Source organism: Schistocerca nitens, chromosome 11 (assembly GCF_023898315.1).
Source record: "Schistocerca nitens isolate TAMUIC-IGC-003100 chromosome 11, iqSchNite1.1, whole genome shotgun sequence".
Taxonomy (NCBI): Eukaryota; Metazoa; Arthropoda; class Insecta; order Orthoptera; family Acrididae; genus Schistocerca; species Schistocerca nitens.
In genome coordinates, this window is record NC_064624.1 from 116,709,202 (window position 1) to 116,732,660 (window position 23,459).

Sequence of the window (23,459 nt, forward strand, 5' to 3'; positions counted from 1 at the left end):
CGTGGCGGGCCGCATCAAACCAGCCAGTAGAAAGAAAAAAAAAAAAAAAAAAGAAAGGGAAGAATGGAAGAATCTAGCCTAGTCCCCATAGTATGTGTTTGAGACATACATTGCACACACCTCCTCATCTTCTGAGTCTACCTTGTAACACCATAGCTCTAATGCTGTACGGATCTATTTTGCCTTTTTGCTTTGGTTTAATGTTATAATATTGAGTATCTGTAAATGTGTTTGAATCGATAACATAAAATTGTATACTCCCTTCTCTGTTAAAACTTTGATGTCGTGGTTTGACTCTATGCAGTATAGTATATCTGTTATTGAATTTCTTTGTCCCATTTGGAGGGAACAAAACTTACTGTATATACTTGTAATTTCTGTGTGATTAATTTTTTGTAGAAACGTCAATATATGCAAATGTTCTGTTTTATTTAATGCATTTGGTTGCTGTTATGTAAACTGCTGATCCTCACTTAGGGTTCTTAGTTAGTTTGTATGTAAAAGGTAGTGTGGTTCCCCTCGGGAACGGAACTGTGTAGCGCGCGCAAGTTGTGGTTGGCCTAGGAAGAAAAAGTGGAACAAGAGTCAGTCGGGGACGAGCTACCAAACTGTGAACTGCCCATGTAAAAGTTGTATATTGTGTTGGTTACGAGAGAGGCTTTTTCTGCCGCTTTACAATGCCTCGGATGGATGGATAAATAGCTGGAACGATTCTGGAATTGGTATCCATCATCGCCACCAAGAACTGACAGAGTCCAGCAATTCTGCCTGCAAATCCACCTGCCAACATGTAGTTGCCACCACATTGTGCAATCACTGTAATGGAATACTATAATGACGTACAGTGAAGGATCAGCTTATTGGATGTGTTAGTGTGCTCAAATATCAGGTAACTTATAATTGAATTCATGTACCTACCTTGATTTTTCCCTATCACAACACCTCTCAGGTTCTTCTCCATTTAAACTATGATTACCGAGTGTCCTAGTTTGTGGAAAAAATGAAAGCCTCAGAACATTAAATAATGTTGTTTGATCTTTGGTAAGAAGGGAGTGTTCAGATTTACTGTGGATTTAGTGAAATTTTGGGGGTAGTAAATGTAGTCTTGTGAAAGCCTCCCAGGGATGGAAACAGTCTAATTCAAAATTTTGTGTAGTTTCAAAGTCTACTATTTAACCGTTTACTTGAAAGTAGAAGACTGTGGTAATAAAGACAATTTGCAGTTTCTTTTAAAGATTAAAAGCTCTTAAAACTGAGGCTTATAAAGTGTTGCTTAGTTAATGATCATAGTGCTGCCTGTAGTATATTTTAAAAGGTGAGTCAGTTTCTTGCAAATTTGTCAACATTACGTTTCACTGTAGTAAAAGTGGAAAACTGCAATAGTGGATAGTTATATATTCACGTTTGCTAAGTGTTTGTATCTCTTGTGTATTGGAAGTGCATATTAATAGTATAACAGGATCCACAGTTTGTCTATTGTGCTAATGCTAGGTAACAAGTAACGGGAAGACCACTAGTTATGAAAACAATAATTTCTTTATTCAAAAGATAGTGAGAAGCAACCTGTTTGTAGATTCCAATTAACTTTCATTTTAAATAGTAAAGTATTTAACTGAGAGACACTTAACCTATGTCCAATTTATGATCCTGCAGTGAATATTAATAGTAATGTTACAAAAAACCATTTAGTTTGAATAAGCCCTGTTTCGTGATCTGTTATATTTATGCAAATAGTCTGTCCTGTTCTGTCAGCTTCCAATCTTAACCGTGAACATATGCAGGTGTCAGAGTTCATTGCACTCGCGTGTGGCAAAATATAGGTTGCGTTTGTCCATTAAAGTTACTCATACTTATTTTCTTAAACAAGAATGTCAATAATTCTCTTGCCTCATTAGGCTGGCGACCATTTTCCTTACTCTTTGAACAGTGTAGATGGGTAAAATATTGTTTGTTACTGTTTAAATACACTCCTGGAAATGGAAAAAAGAACACATTGACACCGGTGTGTCAGACCCACCACACTTGCTCCGGACACTGCGAGAGGGCTGTACAAGCAATGATCACACGCACGGCACAGCGCACACACCAGGAACCGCGGTGTTGGCCGTCGAATGGCGCTAGCTGCGCAGCATTTGTGCACCGCCGCCGTCAGTGTCAGCCAGTTTGCCGTGGCATACGGAGCTCCATCGCAGTCTTTAACACTGGTAGCATGCCGCGACAGCGTGGACGTGAACCGTATGTGCAGTTGACGGACTTTGAGCGAGGGCGTATAGTGGGCATGCGGGAGGCCGGGTGGACGTACCGCCGAATTGCTCAACACGTGGGGCGTGAGGTCTCCACAGTACATCGATGTTGTCGCCAGTGGTCGGCGGAAGGTGCACGTGCCCGTCAACCTGGGACCGGACCGCAGCGACACACGGATGCACGCCAAGACCGTAGGATCCTACGCAGTGCCGTAGGGGACCGCACCGCCACTTCCCAGCAAATTAGGGACACTGTTGCTCCTGGGGTATCGGCGAGGACCATTCGCAACCGTCTCCATGAGGCTGGGCTACGGTCCCGCACACCGTTAGGCCGTCTTCCGCTCACGCCCCAACATCGTGCAGCCCGCCTCCAGTGGTGTCGCGACAGGCGTGAATGGAGGGACGAATGGAGACGTGTCGTCTTCAGCGATGAGAGTCGCTTCTGCCTTGGTGCCAATGATGGTCGTATGCGTGTTTGGCGCCGTGCAGGTGAGCGCCACAATCAGGACTGCATACGACCGAGGCACACAGGGCCAACACCCGGCATCATGGTGTGGGGAGCGATCTCCTACACTGGCCGTACACCACTGGTGATCGTCGAGGGGACACTGAATAGTGCACGGTACATCCAAACCGTCATCGAACCCATCGTTCTACCATTCCTAGACCGGCAAGGGAACTTGCTGTTCCAACAGGACAATGCACGTCCGCATGTATCCCGTGCCACCCAATGTGCTCTAGAAGGTGTAAGTCAACTACCCTGGCCAGCAAGATCTCCGGATCTGTCCCCCATTGAGCATGTTTGGGACTGGATGAAGCGTCGTCTCACGCGGTCTGCACGTCCAGCACGAACGCTGGTCCAACTGAGGCGCCAGGTGGAAATGGCATGGCAAGCCGTTCCACAGGACTACATCCAGCATCTCTACGATCGTCTCCATGGGAGAATAGCAGCCTACATTGCTGCGAAAGGTGGATATACACTGTACTAGTGCCGACATTGTGCATGCTCTGTTGCCTGTGTCTATGTGCCTGTGGTTCTGTCAGTGTGATCATGTGATGTATCTGACCCCAGGAATGTGTCAATAAAGTTTCCCCTTCCTGGGACAATGAATTCACGGTGTTCTTATTTCAATTTCCAGGAGTGTATTTACGTAATTCTGACTTTCACTTCCGATAAGCCACCTCCGTTAGGTTCAACACGGTCAACATAACAAAATTCCTCTTAGAGGGAAACACTGCTCTGTTGCTCTATACCATAATTGCTCTAACAACGTAGTTTTATTTCACGACCTGCCTCCAACTTTAAGATTATGGTATAGCAGTAGCAGTCGGCAGTGTTCTAACCTGGTCCCACCTCCCATCTCTCTGTCCACCTCATCTCCCGACCTCTACCTGTCCATCTCCTCCTACCACTCTATCTCCCCACCTGCTCCTGCCCCCTCTTTGTTCATCTCCTCCACACCCTCTCTCCTCCACCACCCCCTGTCCATACACACACTCTCTCCAACCATATTTTCTTCCACCACCCTCTGTCCATAGCATCCTCCCCTTGTCACTGCCCATCACCTCCACCCCCTCTTCGTTTTCCACCTACCCTCCACCACCCGTCACTTGCCTTCTGCATGGCTTCTCCTCCTCCTCTCTCTGTCCACTTCCTCTGACCCTTCTCTCTGCCTGTCCCCCCTCCCCACCTCTCTCACCCTCTCTCTCTGTCTGTCTTGTCCTCCTCCACAAACCTGTTGTCCATCTCCTCCACCCCTTTCTCTCTATCCATTTGCTCCTCCCAACTTCCTCTATGCATCTCCTCCTCAATCCCTCTCTTACTATCCATCTATTCCCTCCTCTCTCTCCTCAGCCATCACCATCCACACATTTAGCCCCTTCAAGGCATGCCAGTATTACCCATGCAACATATTACCTAATCCTCCCTCCTGCCCCCTCCCTCTACTCATCACCATCTCCCCTCCTCTATGACTGTCCGCCTCCTCCCCAGACTATTCTCTGTCCATCACTTCCTCACCCTTCTCTATATGCCCACGTAACTCCTCCTCACTCTGCTCATGTGCATGCCCATCCACACATGTAGCTCCTGCAACACATGCTGATACTACATGCACAATATTCCTGTAATAGAGGGTAGGCTACCTGTCACCAGTAGAAAAATTATTTTTCCCCATATCTCCACGCCTATGGGAGCTATGAGTTTCTAACCTCCACAGTGCTTATTCTCATTTAGCACATAATATTGGCACCAAATTTGGTTGTAGTAGATCAGGTGATTTAAGATGAGATGCTGAGCATACACACATACACGCTATATATATTCTGGGAAGATGTTTAAAACGTGTTGACATTAGCTTGACTTTAAACTGCTTACACGTTTTAAACATCTTCCCAGAAAACAAAAAACCTGGGTATCTCCGATAAAGACTATCGGAGAATTTCAAATAGATCACGTTGCCATCTCCTCCAAATGTGAAAAAGAAATATTGAACACACGTGTCCGAAAATCTCTAAACCTCGACTCCGATCACTATTTCACGAAAATAAAAACTAAACTGATCCCAAAAAACAAACAGAAAAGCAGAAACGGTGAATATAAAAACAGAAATAAAATAAATTTTGATCTTACAACCCTGAGAAATTACAACCTTAAGTCCAACTCTAACGTCAAGGATTTTCAGAAAAAACTAAAGACATTCTCCCCTTCACAAAACCTCCAAGAATTTCAGAACAACTTGATTGAGGCAACAGAAACAACCTTTCCAAAAAAGAGCAAACCGAGACACCCGTGGTGGGACAGCAACTGTAATGAAGTTCTGCATGAAAGACTTAAAGCCTGGAAAAAGTGGAACTCACATAAAACTGAAAACAACTTTGATGAATTTAAGCAAGCCAGAAAGAATGCCTCGAAAACTATTCGCAACACCAAGAGACAATATGAAAAACAACAACTGGACTCAATCGAAGAGAATTTCAAGAAATGCAACACGGCAGCTTGGTACAAAACATTCAACCAGAAACTCCGAGGATACCAGTCCCCTTGCCTAAACCTTATGAGAAATAATAAGACTCTCGCCACCAACAATACTGAAAACTGTGAAATCCTGGCTGAATATTTTGAGACACTCCTAAACTGCCAAACACCCATCCAGACTCTCACTTTTACGCAACCAGAAACATTACCAACACATTCAACACCTCCGACACGAGAGGAAATCACAAACATAATCAAAAATCTCAAAAACAGGAAAGCATGTGGAGAAGACACAATTACAGCAGAAATGCTAAAGCTTGGGGGAGAAACATCAGTAGAAGCACTACACAAAGAACTTGAACAAGTATGGGAAACCAAGAAAATCCCAAGTCACTGGAAAACTGCCCTAATTCACCCTTTGTTTAAAAAAGGTGACAAAAGGGATGTTAACAACTATCGTGGAATATCGCTTCTCCCAGTCCCATACAAAATTCTATCAAAAGCCCTGCTCAATCGTGTATCACCAATTATAGAGGGAAAACTTGGAGAATATCAAGCTGGCTTCAGACCAGGAAGATCCTGCGCCGAACAAATTTTTAACCTCAAAACAACAATGAACTATTTATCTACAAGGAGCAAGAAATATTTCATAACATTCATTGATTTCAAAAAAGCTTATGACTCAATCGATAGGGACACGCTCATCAAAACACTTCGAGAATATGAAATAGATGAAACAACAATCACCATAATCGAAGAAACATTAACAAATACAACATCAAAAGTAAAATTCCAAGGAGAAATTTCACGGCATTTCGAGGTCAAAACCGGCGTCAGACAAGGAGATGCGCTGTCCCCGGTACTCTTCAACTGTGTTCTGGACAAAGTCATAGCAGAATGGAGAAAACTCACGCAAAAACATGGAGTTGAGAAAGTCCAAATTGGAGGGAAGTGCTACAAAGCCATTGAAACCAACTGTTTTGCCTTCGCTGACGATCTCGCCTGTTTAGCTTACACACAAAAAGACACAATAAAACAAATAGAATTACTTAAAGAAACCGCTGAAAAAGCAGGCTTGCAAATGTCATTTGAAAAAACAGAAATCATTACAAATATCAAAAATCCACCAAAGAAAATAACTACGAAATACGGGAAAATACAGGTATCTAAACATTTTAAATATCTTGGTGAACTAATTCAGCCTGTGGCAAAAGGTCATCCAGCCTGCAGGGCTAGAATACAAAAACTAGAGACAGCAACTCACTACTGCAGACAAATGTATTCAAAAAAATGTATATTCAAAAACATTAAACTCAGACACTACCAGACTGTCATTAGACCGCAGATACTATATGCATCAGAAACACTGGCAAATTTTACATACGCAGAACAGATAGAAAATCGTGAAACAAGAATTGTGAGGACAATTCTTGGATGCCCGCATCTCGTGGTCGTGCGGTAGCGTTCTCGCTTCCCACGCCCGGGTTCCCGGGTTCGATTCCCGGCGGGGTCAGGGATTTTCTCTGCCTCGTGATGGCTGGGTGTTGTGTGCTGTCCTTAGGTTAGTTAGGTTTAAGTAGTTCTAAGTTCTAGGGGACTGATGACCATAGATGTTAAGTCCCATAGTGCTCAGAGCCATTTTTTTTTAGAGCCACAATTCTTGGACACAGGAAAATAACAGATGATCAAGGCAAGCCTGTATACAGACTAAAAAGCAACAAAGAAGTGTATACGAAGTGCAGCAAAATTACAGACGAAATTGGAAAAAGAAGATGCTCCTTTTATGCTCACATCATGAGGATGAACCCGAATAGGCTTACAAAACAAATATTTTCGTACATCGCAAATCTAAAAAATAAAAATTTATGGTTTATCAACACAGAAAGAGATCTAAAAGAAATGGACATAGATCAGGAAACAATATTTAACAGAAACCTTTTTAGAAAAAAACTGAATTCATTCACGGGTTTCGGTGTGAAAATTAAGAAGACATGTGGAACTAAATGGTCTGAAGAGAGAAAAGCCGCCTTCAGCGCAAGAATGAAAGAAGTGTGGACTGAGAGAAAGAAGACTTCCCAGAAGCGCAAGAAATAACTGTTTTCACGGTCTTTAACGGCCAAATTTGTATAATAATAATAATATAGCGTGTATGCTCAGGTTTGCATCACCCTGGTTCTCAAAACTCCTGAAGAAAGACGTTGTACGGACACAGTCCCTTTGGCAGTTCAACCCTCCCAAAGATGTAAAAAACCGTGCATGAGCAGCATCTATTAGACGGACAGGGTCTGACAACCGATCAGTTCCAGTCATTCCACTAGGAAGGAGATACAAGGCTCATGTTGTCTGTAGTTTAACCGTGCCTAGACGGTCAATACTGCACTTCGATCGCGTCCGCATTGTTACTTTGTTCCAAGAAGGACTCTCAACAAGGCAAGTGTCTAGGCGTCTCGGACTGAACCAAAGCGACGTTGTTCGGACATGGAGGAAAGCAGAAGACAGGGACTGTCGATGACTTGCCTCCCTCAGGCCGCCCGAGGACTACTACTACAGTGGATGACCGCTACCTACGGACTATGGTTCGGAGGAACCCTAACAGCAACGCCACCATGTTGAATAACGCTTTTGGTGCAGTCACAGGACGTAATGTTACCACTCAAACTCTGCTCCGTAGGCTGCATGATGAGAAACTTCACTTCTGACGTCCGTGGCGAGGTCCATCTTTTCAACCATCACACTGTGCAGTGCGGTACCAATGGTCCCAACTACATGCCGAATGGACCGCTCAGGATTGGCATCACATTCTCTTCACCGATAAGTGTCGCATATACCTTCAACCAGACAATCGTCAGAGACATGTTTGGAGGCAAGCTAGTCAGGCTGAAATCTCTGTCTAGTGAGTGCAGCAAGATGGAGGTTCCCTGCTGTTTTGGGGTGGCATTATGTGGGGCCGACGTACGCTGCTGGTGGTCATGTCATGCCGGCGCCATAACAGCTGTACGATACATGGATGCTATCCTCCGACCGATAGTGCAACCGTATCGGCAGCATATTTTCGAGCCATTCGTCTTCACTGATGACAATTCGCGCCCCCATCGTGTACATCTTGTGAATGAGTTCCTTCAGGATAACGACCGGAGTGGCCAGCATGTTGTCCAGACGTGAACCCTATCGAACATGCCTGGAATAGATTGAAAAGGGCTGTTTATGGACGACGTGGCCCACCAACCACTCTGAGGGATCTAAGCCGAATCGCCATTGAGGAGTGGGACAATCTGGACCAACAGTGCCTTGATGAACTTGTGGATAGTATGCCACGACTCACACAGGCATGCATCAATGCAAGAGGACGTGCTGCTGGGTATTAGAGGTACCGGTGTGTACAGCAATCTGGACCACCAGCTCTGAAGATCTCGCTGTATGGTGGTACAAGATGCAATGTGTGGTTTTCATGAGCAATAAAACTGGCGGAAATTATGTGTGTATTGATCTCTATTCCAATTTTCTGTACAGTTTCGGAACTCTCGGAATCGAGGTGATGCAAAACTTTTCTTGATGTGTATATTAATAGAGGACGACAAGTATTTAACAGTAATGAAGAGAATGATTCCACTGGCAAAACAGTCACTTATTATTAAGAAAAACATTTTAACAAGGAAACACATGAATAAAAATCTCAATCATTTGCATTTGTGTGGAGTACACTGCTCTAAGGAAGTAGAACTTTATTTTAGTCTTAAATAGATGGGAATGGACTTGAAGCTGTTAAAATGTGAATATGGCGGAAAATGACAAGAAGGAGCTGGAAGAAAAGACAAACCAATCTTGAGGTCTTGAGGGAAGTTGACGACGAGAGAAGATTATTAAAACACATTGAAATAGGAAATATCAAATTAACTGGACAGGCCATCAGACAGAACACTTTCATCATTAACTTTCTTGAAGGGAAGGAGCTGGGTAAGAAAGTGTTAGACCGGTCTGGGAAGATGTACTTGGAAGATATCGTGAATGGGGTGTGGCGTGATTATTACTTTGAACTCAGACGAACATCTAATGAAAGGCGAGAGTGGTTGCTTCGACACGACTTTAGCCTTTAGAATGTCCAGCTTCTAGTCAAAAGGTTCAAATGTGTGTGAATTCCTAAGGGACCAAACTGCTTAGGTCATCATTTCCTAGACTTACACACTACTTAAACTAACTTACGTTATGAACACATCCATACTCGAGGGAGGACTCGAACCTCCGGCGGGAGTGGCCACGCGGTCCGTGACATGACGCCTCCAACCACGCGGCCACTCCGCGCGGCAGCTTCTAGACTTGACAAAGTTTTGCAGAAGTTCGAAATATAGCGCGTACTTCTATGCGAGATGATTTTAAGAATTTCCACAACGAAACTCTGTCTCGGAATCTGGCAGAAAACCCAAAGAGATTCTGGTCATACATAAAGCACACCAGTGGCAAGACGCAATCAACACCTTCACTGCACGATTAACAACGGTGAAGTCACTGATGACAGTGACACCAAAGCAGAGTTATCAAACACGGTATTCCGAAACTCCTTCGCCAAAAAAGACGAAGTAAATGTTCCTGAATTCCAATCAAGAACAACTGCCAAGATGAGAAAATAGAAGTAGATATCCTCGGAGTAACGAAGCAGGTTACATCACTTAATAAAGGCAACGCCTCCGGTCCAGATTGTATACCAGGCAGGTTCCACTCAGAGTATGCTGATACAATAGCTCGATATTTAGCAATTACAGGGTGTTTCAAAAATGACCGGTATATTTGAAACGGCAATAAAAACTAAACGAGCAGCGATAGAAATACACCGTTTGTTGCAATATGCTTGGGACAACAGTACATTTTCAGGCGGACAAACTTTCGAAGTTACAGTAGTTACAATTTTCAACAACAGATGGCGCTGCAAGTGATGTGAAAGATATAGAAGACAACGCAGTCTGTGGGTGCGCCATTCTGTACGTCGTCTTTCTGCTGTAAGCGTGTGCTGTTCACAACGGGCAAGTGTGCTGTGGACAACATGGTTTATTCCTTAGAACAGAGCATTTTTCTGGTGTTGGAATTCCACCGCCTAGAACACAGTGTTGTTGCAACAAGACGAGGTTTTCAACGGAGGTTTAATGCAACCAAAGGACCGAAAAGCGATACAATAAAGGATCTGTTTGAAAAATTGCAACGGACTGGGAACGTGACGGATGAACGTGCTGGAAAGGTAGGGCGACCGCGTACGGCAACCACAGAGGGCAACGCGCAGCTAGTGCAGCAGGTGATCCGACAGCGGCCTCGGGTTTCCGTTCGCCGTGTTGCAGCTGCGGTCCAAATGACGCCAACGTCCACGTATCGTCTCGTGCGCCAGAGTTTACACCTCTATCCGTACAAAATTCAAACGCGGCAACCCCTCAGCGCCGCTACCATTGCTGCACGAGAGACATTCGCTAACGATATAGTGCACGGATTGATGACGGCGATATGCATGTGGGCAGCATTTGGTTTACTGACGAAGCTTATTTTTACCTGGACGGCTTCATCAATAAACAGAACTGGCGCACATGGGGAACCGAAAAGCCCCATGTTGCAGTCCCATCGTCCCTGCATCCTCAAAAAGTACTGGTCTGGGCCGCCATTTCTTCCAAAGGAATCATTGGCCCATTTTTCAGATCCGAAACGATTACTGCATCACGCTATCTGGACATTCTTCGTGAATTTGTGGCGGTACAAACTGCCTTAGACGACACTGCGAACACCTCGTGGTTTATGCAAGATGGTGCCGGGCCACATCGCACGGCCGACGTCTTTAATTTCCTGAATGAATATTTCGATGATCGTGTGATTGCTTTGGGCTATCCGAAACATACAGGAGGCGGCGTGGATTGGCCTCCCTATTCGCCAGACATGAACCCCTGTGACTTCTTTCTGTGGGGACACTTGAAAGACCGGGTGTACCGCCAGAATCCAGAAACAATTGAACAGCTGAAGTAGTACATCTCATCTGCATGTGAAGCCATTCCGCCAGACACGTTGTCAAAGGTTTCGGGTAATTTCATTCAGAGACTACGCCATATTATTGCTACGCATGGTGGATATGTGGAAAATATCGTACTATAGAGTTTCCCAGACCGCAGCGCCATCTGTTGTTGAAAATTGTAACTACTGTAATTTCGAAAGTTTGTCTGCCTGAAAATGTACTGTTGTCCCAAGCATATTGCAACAAACGGTGTATTTATATCACTGCTCGTTTAGTTTTTATTGCCGTTTCAAATATACCGGTCATTTTTGAAACACGCTGTATATACAACCACTCGCTCACAGAAAGGTCCGTACCTAAAGACTGGAAAACTGCTCAAGTGACACCAATACCCAAAAAGAGAAGTAGGAGTAATCCGCAGAATTACAGGCCTAATCACTAACGCCGATTTGCAGTAGGGTTTAGAACATATACTGTATTCAAACATTATGAAGTATCTCGAAGAAAACGATTTATTGACATATAGTCAGCACCGATTCAGAAAACATCATTCTTGTGAAACACAACTAGCTCTTATACTCATGAATTAAGGAGTGCTATCGACAGGGGATGTCAAATTGATTGCATATTTTTAGATTTCCAGAAGGCTTTCGACACCGTTCCTCACAAGCGTCTTCTAACCAAACTGCGTGCCTACGGAGTAGCGCCTCAGTTGTGCGACTGGATTCGTCATTTCCTGCCGGAAAGGTCACAGTTCGTAGTAATAGACGGAAAGTCATCGAGTAAAACAGAAATCCGGTGTTCCCCAAGGAAGATTTATAGGCCCTCTATTGTTCCTGATCTATATTAACGATATAGGAGACAATCTGTGTAGCCGTCTTAGATTGTTTGCACATGATACTGTCATTCGCCGTTTTGTAAAGTCATCAGATGACCAAAACGAATAGCACAATGATTTAGATAGGATATCTGTATGGTGTGAAACGTGGCAATTGACCCTGAATAATGAAAAGTGTGAAGTTATTCACATGAGTTCTAAAAGAAATCAGCTACATTTCGATTACATGATAAGTCACACAAATCTGACGGCTGTAAATTCAAGTAAATACGTAGGGATTACAATTACAAATGTCCTAAATTGGAAAGATCACATAGATTATGTTGTGGGTAGAGCCAACTAAAGACTGCGATTCACTGTCAGAACACTTAGGAGGTGCAACAGGTCTACTAAAGAGACTGCTTACACCACGCTTGTCCGCCCTATTCTGGAGTATTGCTGTGCGGTGTGGGATCCGTATCAGGTGGGACTGACGGATGACATCGAAAAAGCACAAAGAAGGGCAGCTCGTTTTGTATTATCGCGAAATAGGGGAGATGGAGCCGCAGACATGATACGTGAATCGGAGTGTCAATCATTAGGGCGTTTTTCATTGCGACGGGATCTTCTCAAGAAATTTCAATCACCAGTTTTCTCCTCCGATTGCGAAAACATTCTGTTGGCACCAATCTACATAGAGATAAATGATCATCTCTATAAAATAAGAGAAATCTGGGCTCGCACAGAAAAATTTAAGTGCTCGTTTTTCCCGTGTGCCGTTCGAGAGTGGAACGGTAGAGAGACAGGTTGAACGTGGTTCACTGAGCCCTCTGCCAGGCACTTTATTGTGAAGAGCAGAGTGATCACGTAGATGTAGATACGTACGCCATCTTATTTCGCTGCATGTAGCACAGTACAGTAGTTTTTGCAAATAGTATGCTGCACTCAGCCATACACTTACTCACCGACCCACACACACACAAACACACACACACACACACACACACACACACACACACACACATGCTAAGCGCCCAGAGTTCACACGTAATGGGTGTTGAATGACTTAGGTGGATGATTTCCAACTGGACTGGACAGATATGAAACTAGTCATCACTTAATAAACACTAACTTCCGTGCAATTTTGACAGTTCTTTACAACTTTGTTGAGTAATTTCAAGTTGCTGCCTTGTTGCAATACAGCGTGGCGCAAGTGCAAAATGGCTCTAAGCACTATGGGACTTAACATCTGAGTTCATCAGTCCCCTAGACTTAGAACTACTTAAACCTAAGGACATCACGTATATCCATGCCCGAGGCACGATTCGAACCTGCGACCGTAGCAGCCGCTTGGTTCCAGACTGAAGCGCGTAGAACCGCACAGCCACAGCGGCCGGCCGCGCAAGTGCAGGGTGAAATGAAATAATCAAGATGTCTGAATGGTTTGCGCTAGGATGTTCAAAGCGCACGATTGTCCGCGGGGCATGATGGGCATTAGTATGAGCATTGTTGTTTGGTTTAGCAACGAAGCCCACTTTAAATTCGTCGGTGAGCAAAATTAGCGTATTTGGGGGACTGAGAGTCCGCATTTCGCGATCGAGAAGTCTCTTCACCTTCAATGGGTGACTGTGTGGTGAGCAATGGCCCGTCACGGAATAGTCGGTGCGATATTCCTCGATGGTACGGTGACTACCGTACGGTACGTGAAGGTTTTGTAAGATGATTTCATCCCCATTATCCAAAGTGACCCTGATTTCGAAAAGATGTGGTTCATGCAAGACGGAGCTCGACCCCATCGAAGCACGAGATTGTTTGATGTCCTGGAGGAGCACTTTGGGGACCGCTTCCTGGCTCTGGGATATCCAGGGGCCACTGGCATGGGACTTGATTACCCGCCATGTTGTACGGATCTGAACACATGCGACTCCTTTTTGTGGGACTATATTGAAGACAAGGTGTACAGTAATAACCCCAAAACCATTGCAGAGCTGAACACAGTCATTCAGGAGATCATTGATAACATTGATGTTGTCACACTTCAGCGGCTCATGCAGAATTTCGCTTTTCGTCTGCGCCAGGCCACATCAACCCCAACAATGGCAGGCATATCGAACTTGTCATAACCTAAATCCGATTATCTGTAGTGACGTTTACATGTTGAACAAAGACTGTGCATGCTGTAGTCTGTAACTGAATCACGTAGGCGATCGAAGACATCCCTGAAGTACTCTCTGGTGACTGGTTGATCTCGAGGTGCATACTCGTGGTGTAACCGCACTGCAGAAGTCAAGAAAAGCAGTCAGCATCACAATGACGTTACAGCGCCCTTGTTGGGCCTTCTTTGGTCTTGGTGATGAGAATGCTTACACTGTGATGACTGGGATTCGGCTTCCAGGTCGTATCTGTACACCTAGGACTCATCACCAGTGATTATATTTGTCAAGAAGTTGGGGTTATTGTTCGTCGGGTCGAGCATATCCTGTGAGACTTCAAAATATCTACATCTACATCCATACTCCGCAACCTTGAGTACCTCAATCGGTTCTCCCTTCTATTCCAGTCTCGTATTGTTCGTGGAAAGAAGGATTGTCGGTGTGCCTCTGTGTGGGCTCTAATCTGTCTGATTTTATCCTCACGGTCTCTTCGCGAGATATACGTAGGAGGGAGCAATATAATGCTTGACTCTTCGGTGAAGGTATGTTCTCGAAACTTCAACAAAAGCCCGTACCGAGCGACTTCTCTCCTGCACAGTCTTCCACTGGAGTTTATCTATCATCTCCGGAACTCTTTCGCGATTACTAAATGATCCTGTAACGAAGCGCGCTGCTCTCCGCTGGATCTTCTCTATCTCTTCTATCAACCCCACCCGGTACGGATCCCACACTGCTGAGCAGTATTCGAGCAGTGGGCGAACAAGTGTACTGTAAACTACTTCCTTTGTTTTCGGATTGCATTTCCTTAGGATTCTTCCAATGAATCTCAGTCTGGCATCTGCTTTACTGACGATCAACTTTATATTATCATTCCATTTTGAATCACTCCTAATGCCTACTCCCAGATAATTTATGGAATTAACTGGTTCCAGTTGCTGACTTGCTACATTGTAGCTAAATGATAAGGGATCTTTCTTTCTATGTATTCGCTGCACATTAAACTTGTCTACATTGAGATTTAGTTGCCATTCCCTGCACCATGCGTCAATACGCTGCAGATCCTCTTGCATTTCAGTAAAATTTTCCGTTGTTACAACCTCTCGATATACCACAGCATCATCCGCAAAAAGCCTCAGTGAACTTCCGATGTTCCACAAGGTCATTTATGTATATTGTGACGATGTTGATTTCGCAGACACTCTCTTTGTGGACAAATGTTTGGTCACAGTGCAATTTCTGATATGTAAATAATAGATTTCAGCTATCAGTCGTCCTTTGGAATATTTGTTGGCAGATCTAGATTTCGGCCAGCAACTAGCCATTCTCAATGCACTATCCTTTTTTGGTCAATGCATGTAATGCCTGTTGGTCTGGCTTTGTACACAGTTCAAGGCAAAAATTAGTATTCCGTGAACTGTCTACAAAGCCTGACCAAGAGGCATTATATGCATTGACCAAAAAAGGATAGTGCATTGAAAATGGCCAGTTGCTGGCCGAAATCTAGATCTGCCAACAAATATTCCAAAGGACGACTGATGGCTGAAATCTATTATTTACAAATCAAAGTAACGGTCGCTGCGTGCAACAGCCTCTGAATGGAGGGTAACCTGATTTCTATGATAGTCACACGATGGTCCCAATCACCACAGCTTTCACTTTGGCAACGACCTAGTTATTTCCACATGTTGATGGCCGATCGGAGTGTGGCTCACAGTCCACTGACCGGGTCCGGGGTTCGATTCCTGGCCAGGTTAGGCATTTTCTCTCCACGGGGACTGTGTGTTCGTGTTGTCCTCATCATTGCGTCATCATCATCATTTGTGGGAGTGGCTAGACTGGACTGTGAAAAAATCGGACTATGTAAAAATTGGGGTTTTGTATGGGCGCTGATGACTGCACAGTTGAGCGCCCCACAAACCAAACATCATCATCATCACCATCACTCTTCACCGACGTGTAGCGCCTTTAAACCGGTTGTACCACTCCTTAACCGTAGAATACTGTGCCGATTTCAAACCCTTCCGTACCTATACCTTCGTTGACTCGACTACCGCACCTACGTTTGGCCAGTAAAGTGGTTAAAAGCGACGCAACGGTAGTATTATAAAGCCTGTAAGAGAAACACATTTCAAGGTTTACACGGTTCTTCGACTGCAATAAATCACAAAACTCAGACCGCACAGGTTTGCAGACAAAAAGGCGTTGATACATATTTTTCACCAACTGGGAACACAGCGGAATAAGTATCCAAAAGAAAATGGGGTCAACACAATTGCATGATAATCTGAATGATGGGTTGCCAAGAGAATTGAAAACAAACAATAGTTAAACAACGAACACAAGAAGTATCTTGATAAAAAATGTGGAAACACAGAAAGCATGTATATCCAGTGAAATGATCAGAATAGCCGACATAAAAACGAATACAACATGAATATGGCTACATATCGAAAATGGCCTCTTGACTTCAAATGCTACCGAGGAACTGAACAAAACCGACCTCAAAGGAAAAACATTCTGGGAGACAAGTAACTCATCCCGACAATGTAAATTTCTTCAGGCTTCATGAACATTGCTGATGGCACTTATTGCACACAGTGCTGTGGTGTTCCCCATACAAGGTGCATCACACGTTACACAATTGATTTTCGTCATTCTTCTCATCTTATAGCTGCAATCTCGGCGAATGCGGCGTTTTTTAGGCCGAGAGGGCTGCTTTGGGATGCAGCTCTTTGACCTATGTTGGGAATTGCTGCAGAAGGGATGGGATTCCTCTTACTTTTGCTTCGGGCACCTTTCAAAGATGTTTGTAACCTCAACACGTTTTCTGTTCTCTGGTTCACGTACCGATGTTGCCCTAAAATATCTTTTCTTTCAATGAGCCATTCCCACGACAGGGCATATGCAAGGGAGACCATGAAATTCAGCCGAGACAGGCCTTTGCTGTCTTAGACATTAGCTCCCATCTGGATGGCACCAAGATGTTTCGGAAGTCGTCTCCAGAGGACGAAACTGTGGCTAACGACAGTGAAGCTGCTGAGGAATCCATCTACAGTGAACCATTCTCGTTACATGTGTCCTGCACATTTTTCAGGCCAGTATGTTTAGGACTAACAGTTAACTGTTTTGCCTTCTTCTTGTTTTTCCCAACAGAGGCTTCCTTGTCAGTTTGGGTCACCGTTGCGTTGAGTATTTCATCGTCAAAATCTGATGAAACAATATATTCCTTTTGATGCTGTAGTCTTTATCAGAATCCTCAGATGATAGTATGTAAAGCTCTGATTACATTGCATCTATAATTCTCAGTTTTGGGTACTTCGTCAGAACTGAAAAAAAAAAAAAATGAAAGTTATGTAATAGGTGCCATAGCCCACTACAAACCAAAAAGGTTGGTTGGAACGAACATTCAACCAGATACCTACTGCAAATCGGCCGCTCATTACTAAACGTTTGTCGAATCGACGAGTCCATTTTGTTCCTGAACACTACACATTAGGCGTTTCGACGAATCAACATTTACATGCACACCTATACCTTCGTCGATTTGATGCTATAACTTCGGGACGAAATGTGGTTTACCTGAGCGAAGAGCGGCGTAGGCCCGTTTCACCGGCGGAATCAGAGACCCAACTGGACACACCCGCCTTCAAGCCACCCCTCCCCCCCTCCCCCCTCCCCCCAGGCACTACTGTCAAGACGTCGAGCCCTCCCGACCGCAACAAGAGGGAGGCTTACTGACGGGGAACGTGTTCATCGAATAGATTACCAACAGTATTCTATGGTTAATCCGTGTAATGCCCAAAGCATCGTCACCGACGGCTGTCTGAATTTTCCTAATTGTTTCCATCTGGTTGTCGCCCAGTTCAGTATATGAATTTTTTTCCCGCCTGTCGATAGGGTCAGTTGCTGGCAAGCAGGAGTTGAGTTAGGTAGTATGTAATGCACGCGTCTGTTTATCATTGCTAGGGAAATGACGGAACGACTAGAGAATCGCTATTGCATCAAATTTTGCGACAACCAGATGGAAACAATTCGGAAGATTCAGACGGCGTTCGGTGACGATGCTACGCGCATTTATATATATGCGAATGATGGATTTTTACCCATCTGTTGATAGTGTCAGTTGTTGGCAAGCAGCAATATATATATATATATATATATATATATATATATATATATATATATATATATATATATATATATATACTCCTGGAAATGGAAAAGAGAACACAATGACACCGGTGCGTCTGACCCACCATACTTGCTCCGTACACTGCGAGAGGGCTGTACAAGCAATGATCACACGCACGGCACAGCGGACACACCAGGAACCGCGGTGTTGGCCGTCGAATGGCGCTAGCTGCGCAGCATTTGAGCACCGCCGCCGTCAGTGTCAGCCAGTTTGCCGTGGCATACGGAGCTCCATCGCAGTCTTTAACACTGGTAGCATGCCGCGACAGCGTGGACGTGAACCGTATGTGCAGTTGACGGACTTTGAGCGAGGGCGTATAGTGGGCATGCGGGAGGCCGGGTGGACGTACCGCCGAATTGCTCAACACGTGGGGCGTGAGGTCTCCACAGTACATCGATGTTGTCGCCAGTGGTCGGCGGAAGGTGCACGTGCCCGTCGACCTGGGACCGGACCGCAGCGACGCACGGATGCACGCCAAGACCGTAGGATCCTACGCAGTGCCATAGGGGACCGCACCGCCACTTCCCAGCAAATTAGGGACACTGTTGCTCCTGGGGTATCGGCGAGGACCATTCGCAACCGTCTCCATGAAGCTGGGCTACGGTCCCGCACACCGTTAGGCCGTCTTCCGCTCACGCCCCAACATCGTGCAGCCCGCCTCCAGTGGTGTCGCGACAGGCGTGAATGGAGGGACGAATGGAGACGTGTCGTCTTCAGCGATGAGAGTCGCTTCTGCCTTGCTGCCAATGATGGTCGTATGCGTGTTTGGCGCCGTGCAGGTGAGCGCCACAATCAGGACTGCATACGACCGAGGCACACAGGGCCAACACCCGGCATCATGGTGTGGGGAGCGATCTCCTACACTGGCCGTACACCACTGGTGGTCGTCGAGGGGACACTGAATAGTGCACGGTACATCCAAACCGTCATCGAACCCATCGTTCTACCATTCCTAGACTGGCAAGGGAACTTGCTGTTCCAACAGGACAATGCACGTCCGCATGTATCCCGTGCCACCCAACGTGCTCTAGAAGGTGTAAGTCAACTACCCTGGCCAGCAAGATCTCCGGATCTGTCCCCCATTGAGCATGTTTGGGACTGGATGAAGCGTCGTCTCACGCGGTCTGCACGTCCAGCACGAACGCTGGTCCAACTGAGGCGCCAGGTGGAAATGGCATGGCAAGCCGTTCCACAGGACTACATCCAGCATCTCTACGATCGTCTCCATGGGAGGATAGCAGCCTGCATTGCTGCGAAAGGTGGATATACACTGTACTAGTGCCGACATTGTGCATGCTCTGTTGCCTGTGTCTATGTGCCTGTGGTTCTGTCAGTGTGATCATGTGATGTATCTGACCCCAGGAATGTGTCAATAAAGTTTCCCCTTCCTGGGACAATGAATTCACGGTGTTCTTATTTCAATTTCCAGGAGTATATATATATATATATATATATATATATATATATATATATATATATATATATATATATATAGTGACCGGGTCAAGAGAGAAAACGACTAGTTGTGGTTAATTCATTGTTTACCTAAAAAGAATTACAAGTTGTTGACAACCCCGTGATTGAACAGAGTGGTCCATTGATAGTGACCAGGCCAAATATCTCACAAAAGAAGCATCAAACGAGAAAACTACAAAGGACGAAACTCGTCTAGCTTGAATGAGGAAACCAGATGGCGCTATGGTTGGCCTTCTAGATGGCGCTGCCATAGGTCAAACGGATATCAACTGCGTTTTTTTTAAATAGGAACCCCCATTTTTATTACATATTCGTGTAGTACGTAAAGAAATCTGAATGCTTTAGTCGGACCACTTTTTTCACTTTGTGATAGATGGCGCTGTAATAGTCACAAACACATGGCTCACAATTTTAGACGAACAGTTGGTAGCAGGTAGGTTTTTTTTAAATTAAAATACAGAATGTAGTTTCGTTTGAACATTTTATTTCGGTTGTTCCAGTGTGATACATGTACCTTTGTGAACTTATCATTTCTGAGAACGCATGCTGTTACAGCGTGATTACCTGTAAATACCACATTACTGCAATAAATTCTCAAATTGATGTCCGTCAACCTCAATGCATTTGGCAATACGTGTAACGACATTCCTCTCAACAGCAATTAGTTCGCCTCCCGTAATATTCGCACATGTATTGACAATGCGCTGACGCATGTTGTCAGGCGTTGTCAGTGGATCAGGATAGCAAATATCCTTCAACTTCGCCCACAGAAAGAAATCCAATGTTGATGTAGCATTCTTAACACCGACGTTTTTGAGATTCCCGATTCTCGCGCAATTTGTCTGCTACTGATGTGCGGATTATCCGCGACAGCAGCTAAAACACCTACTTGGGCATCATCATTTGTTGCAAGTCGTGGTTGACGTTTCACACGTGGCTGAACACTTCCTGTTTCCTTAAATAACGTAACTATCCGGCGAACGGTCCGGACACTTGGATGATGTCGTCCAGGATACCGAGCAGCATACATAGCACACGCCCGTTGGGCATTTTGATCACAATAGCCATACATCAACACGATATCGACCTTTTGCGCAGTTGGTAAACGGTCCATTATTAATCCGGGTAATGTATCACGAAGCAAATACCGTCCGCACTGGAGGAATGTTACGTGATACCACGTGTTCGTCTAAAATTGTGAGCCATATGTTTGTGACTATTACAGCGCCATCTATCACAAAGCGAGAAAAGTGGTCCAACTAAAACATTCATATTTATTTACGTACTACACGAATATGAAATACAGATTGGGGGTTACTATTAAAAAAAAACGCTGTTGATATCCGTCTGACCTATGGCAGCGCCATCTAGTGGGCTAACCATAGCGCCATCTGGGTTCCCCCTTCAAGCTAGACGAGTTTCGTTCGTTGTAGTTTCTTCGTTTGACGCTTATTTTGTGAGATATTTGGCCCAGTGACTAAGACTCCCCCTCCTTTCCTCTGTCCTTTTCCTGGGGTCCGTCTTCCCCCTTCCATCCTTTTTTTTCCCCACCTACCCTCTCCGCCGACTCCTTTTGCATTTCCCTCCTCTGCCTTTTCTCATTCCCTCTCGCGTCTGCCCTGCCCGTCTCCCCCCTTATGAGTCCTCTCCTTTTTGGTTCCCCCCCCCTTTCGTTTATTCCTCTCCTCCCTCCTTGTTTTCCCCCTCATCCAGGTCTCCCCCCCCCCCCCCCCGCCCCATCTGCCCTAGCCTGTCATCTTTGTGCCGACATTTTCGTGCACTGTTTTAGAGTGAGTGTTCAGTGTTGTGTGTCTTTAGGGAAGTGTTGCGAACGGACATCATACTGTCTCTGGGTGTGATTTTTTATCTGTTACGAACAGAAACCAGACTGTCGCCATGTTTTTTTTTTAATTGTGTGTTTACCGTGTTAATTGTCTGATACCTGTTTATTTTATTAGCATTGCCAACCCCTTTGATTTACGTTTTATCTTTCCACAATTTTCCGCCGTTTTACGATTTAAGTCGCCATTTTATCGCCTGCTTTTATTGTTTTCTTTCTTCTTGATGATGATGATGATGTCCCATGCTCCGTGACGGAGCGTAGGGGAACGATGCGGGAGACCCGCACCGCCGTAGTAGGCGAGGTCCTAGTAGAGGTGGTTTGCCATTGCCTTCCTCCGACCGTAATGGTGATGAATGATGATGATGAAGACGACACAACAACACCCAGTCATCTCGAGGCACGAAAAATCCCTGACACTGCCGGGAATCGAACCCGGGACGCCGTGCTCGGGAAGCGAGAACGCTACCGCGAGACCACGTTTTTAAAAACTCTGTAGGCTGTAGAGCAGCGTACTAAGCTCCTGCTAGCCAGCCGCCTTCAGGCGGAATCGAAATTCAGTAACGGAAAAAAAACTCAATTTTGTGAAAAAACCGACGTGTGGGGTGTTTGTGGATATTCCCGTGCAGTGTAGGCGGCGTACCTTGCTCGTGCTCGGTGAGGCTGCGTCCCCTGGTGGTGGCGGCGGCCAGAGATACCACCATGACGGAGGCCGGCGGCAGCAGCGGCGCCAGCGCGGCCGCGACGGCGCCGCCCCCGAGCCCGCCCCCGAACGCCACGCCCCCGTAGCCGGCGCCGCCCCCGCCGCCGCTGGCGCAGCCGAGGCGGCGGGCGACGGCGGCGTAGGCGGCGCCGGCCCGGACGAGCGCCTCCAGCTCGGGGAAGCGCCGGCCGTAGAGGGCGCGCAGCAGCGCGTGCGCCGCGCCCAGGTCGCCGTCCAGGTCGCTGCAAGCCGCGCTCGCCTCCCACACCGTGGACGGCTGCTCGCACCCGCTCGCCACCTGCGGGGCAGTCGGCCGGAGGCGTGCACGCGCGAGCGAAAAAAGGGGTATACCCTCACAAGTGCGAGTAGCACTCGCTCTACAGGACTTCCACACAAACTTACTCACAGGTAGAGATTATTTATTTATTTACTAGCCGTTGCCAACTGCTTCCTCTACATCTTCATCTGCATGGATACTCTGCAAATAACGCTTACGTGGAGTTAGAACGGAAAAATAATTTTTTTCACGTTTTCGGATTTTTATCTCATTATAAAATTCGCAATTATATACAGGGTGAGTCACCTAACGTTACCGCTGGATATACGAGGGCAGTTCAATAAGTAATGCAACACATTTTTTTTCTGAAACAGGGGTTGTTTTATTCAGCATTGAAATACACCAGATTATTCCCCAATCTTTTAGCTACACAACACTATTTTTCAACGTAATCTCCATTCAATGCTACGGCCTTACGCCACCTTGAAATGAGGGCCTGTATGCCTGCACGGTACCATTCCACTGGTCGATGTCGGAGCCAACGTCGTACTGCATCAATAACTTCTTCATCATCCGAGGAAGAACAGTCCACTGAAGTTTTGTGAGCTCCTCTCGGGTGCGAAGACTTGTGTGAGGCCTTGCGTTGTCATGAAGAAGGAGAAGTTCGTTCTGATTTTTGTGCCTACGAACACGCTGAAGTCGTTTCTTCAGAGTTGATCGTTTGACCATGGGGAAGGACATCGAACAGAATAACCCCTTCAGCGTCCCAGAAGACTGTAACCATGACTTTACCGGCTGAGG

General features: G+C 45.6%; 1 protein-coding gene across 1 annotated transcript in view; it reads right to left on the reverse strand.

Annotated features, from left to right (window-relative positions):
- The window catches only part of LOC126212695 (U4/U6 small nuclear ribonucleoprotein Prp31-like), an 85,030-nt gene that overhangs the window by 11,664 nt on the left and 49,907 nt on the right, over nucleotides 1–23,459 (reverse strand). Inside the window, exon 2 of the mRNA XM_049940110.1 lies at nucleotides 22,322–22,679. Within this exon, the coding sequence (XP_049796067.1) occupies nucleotides 22,322–22,679 (358 nt within the window). The remainder of the gene's footprint in view (nucleotides 1–22,321; nucleotides 22,680–23,459) is intronic.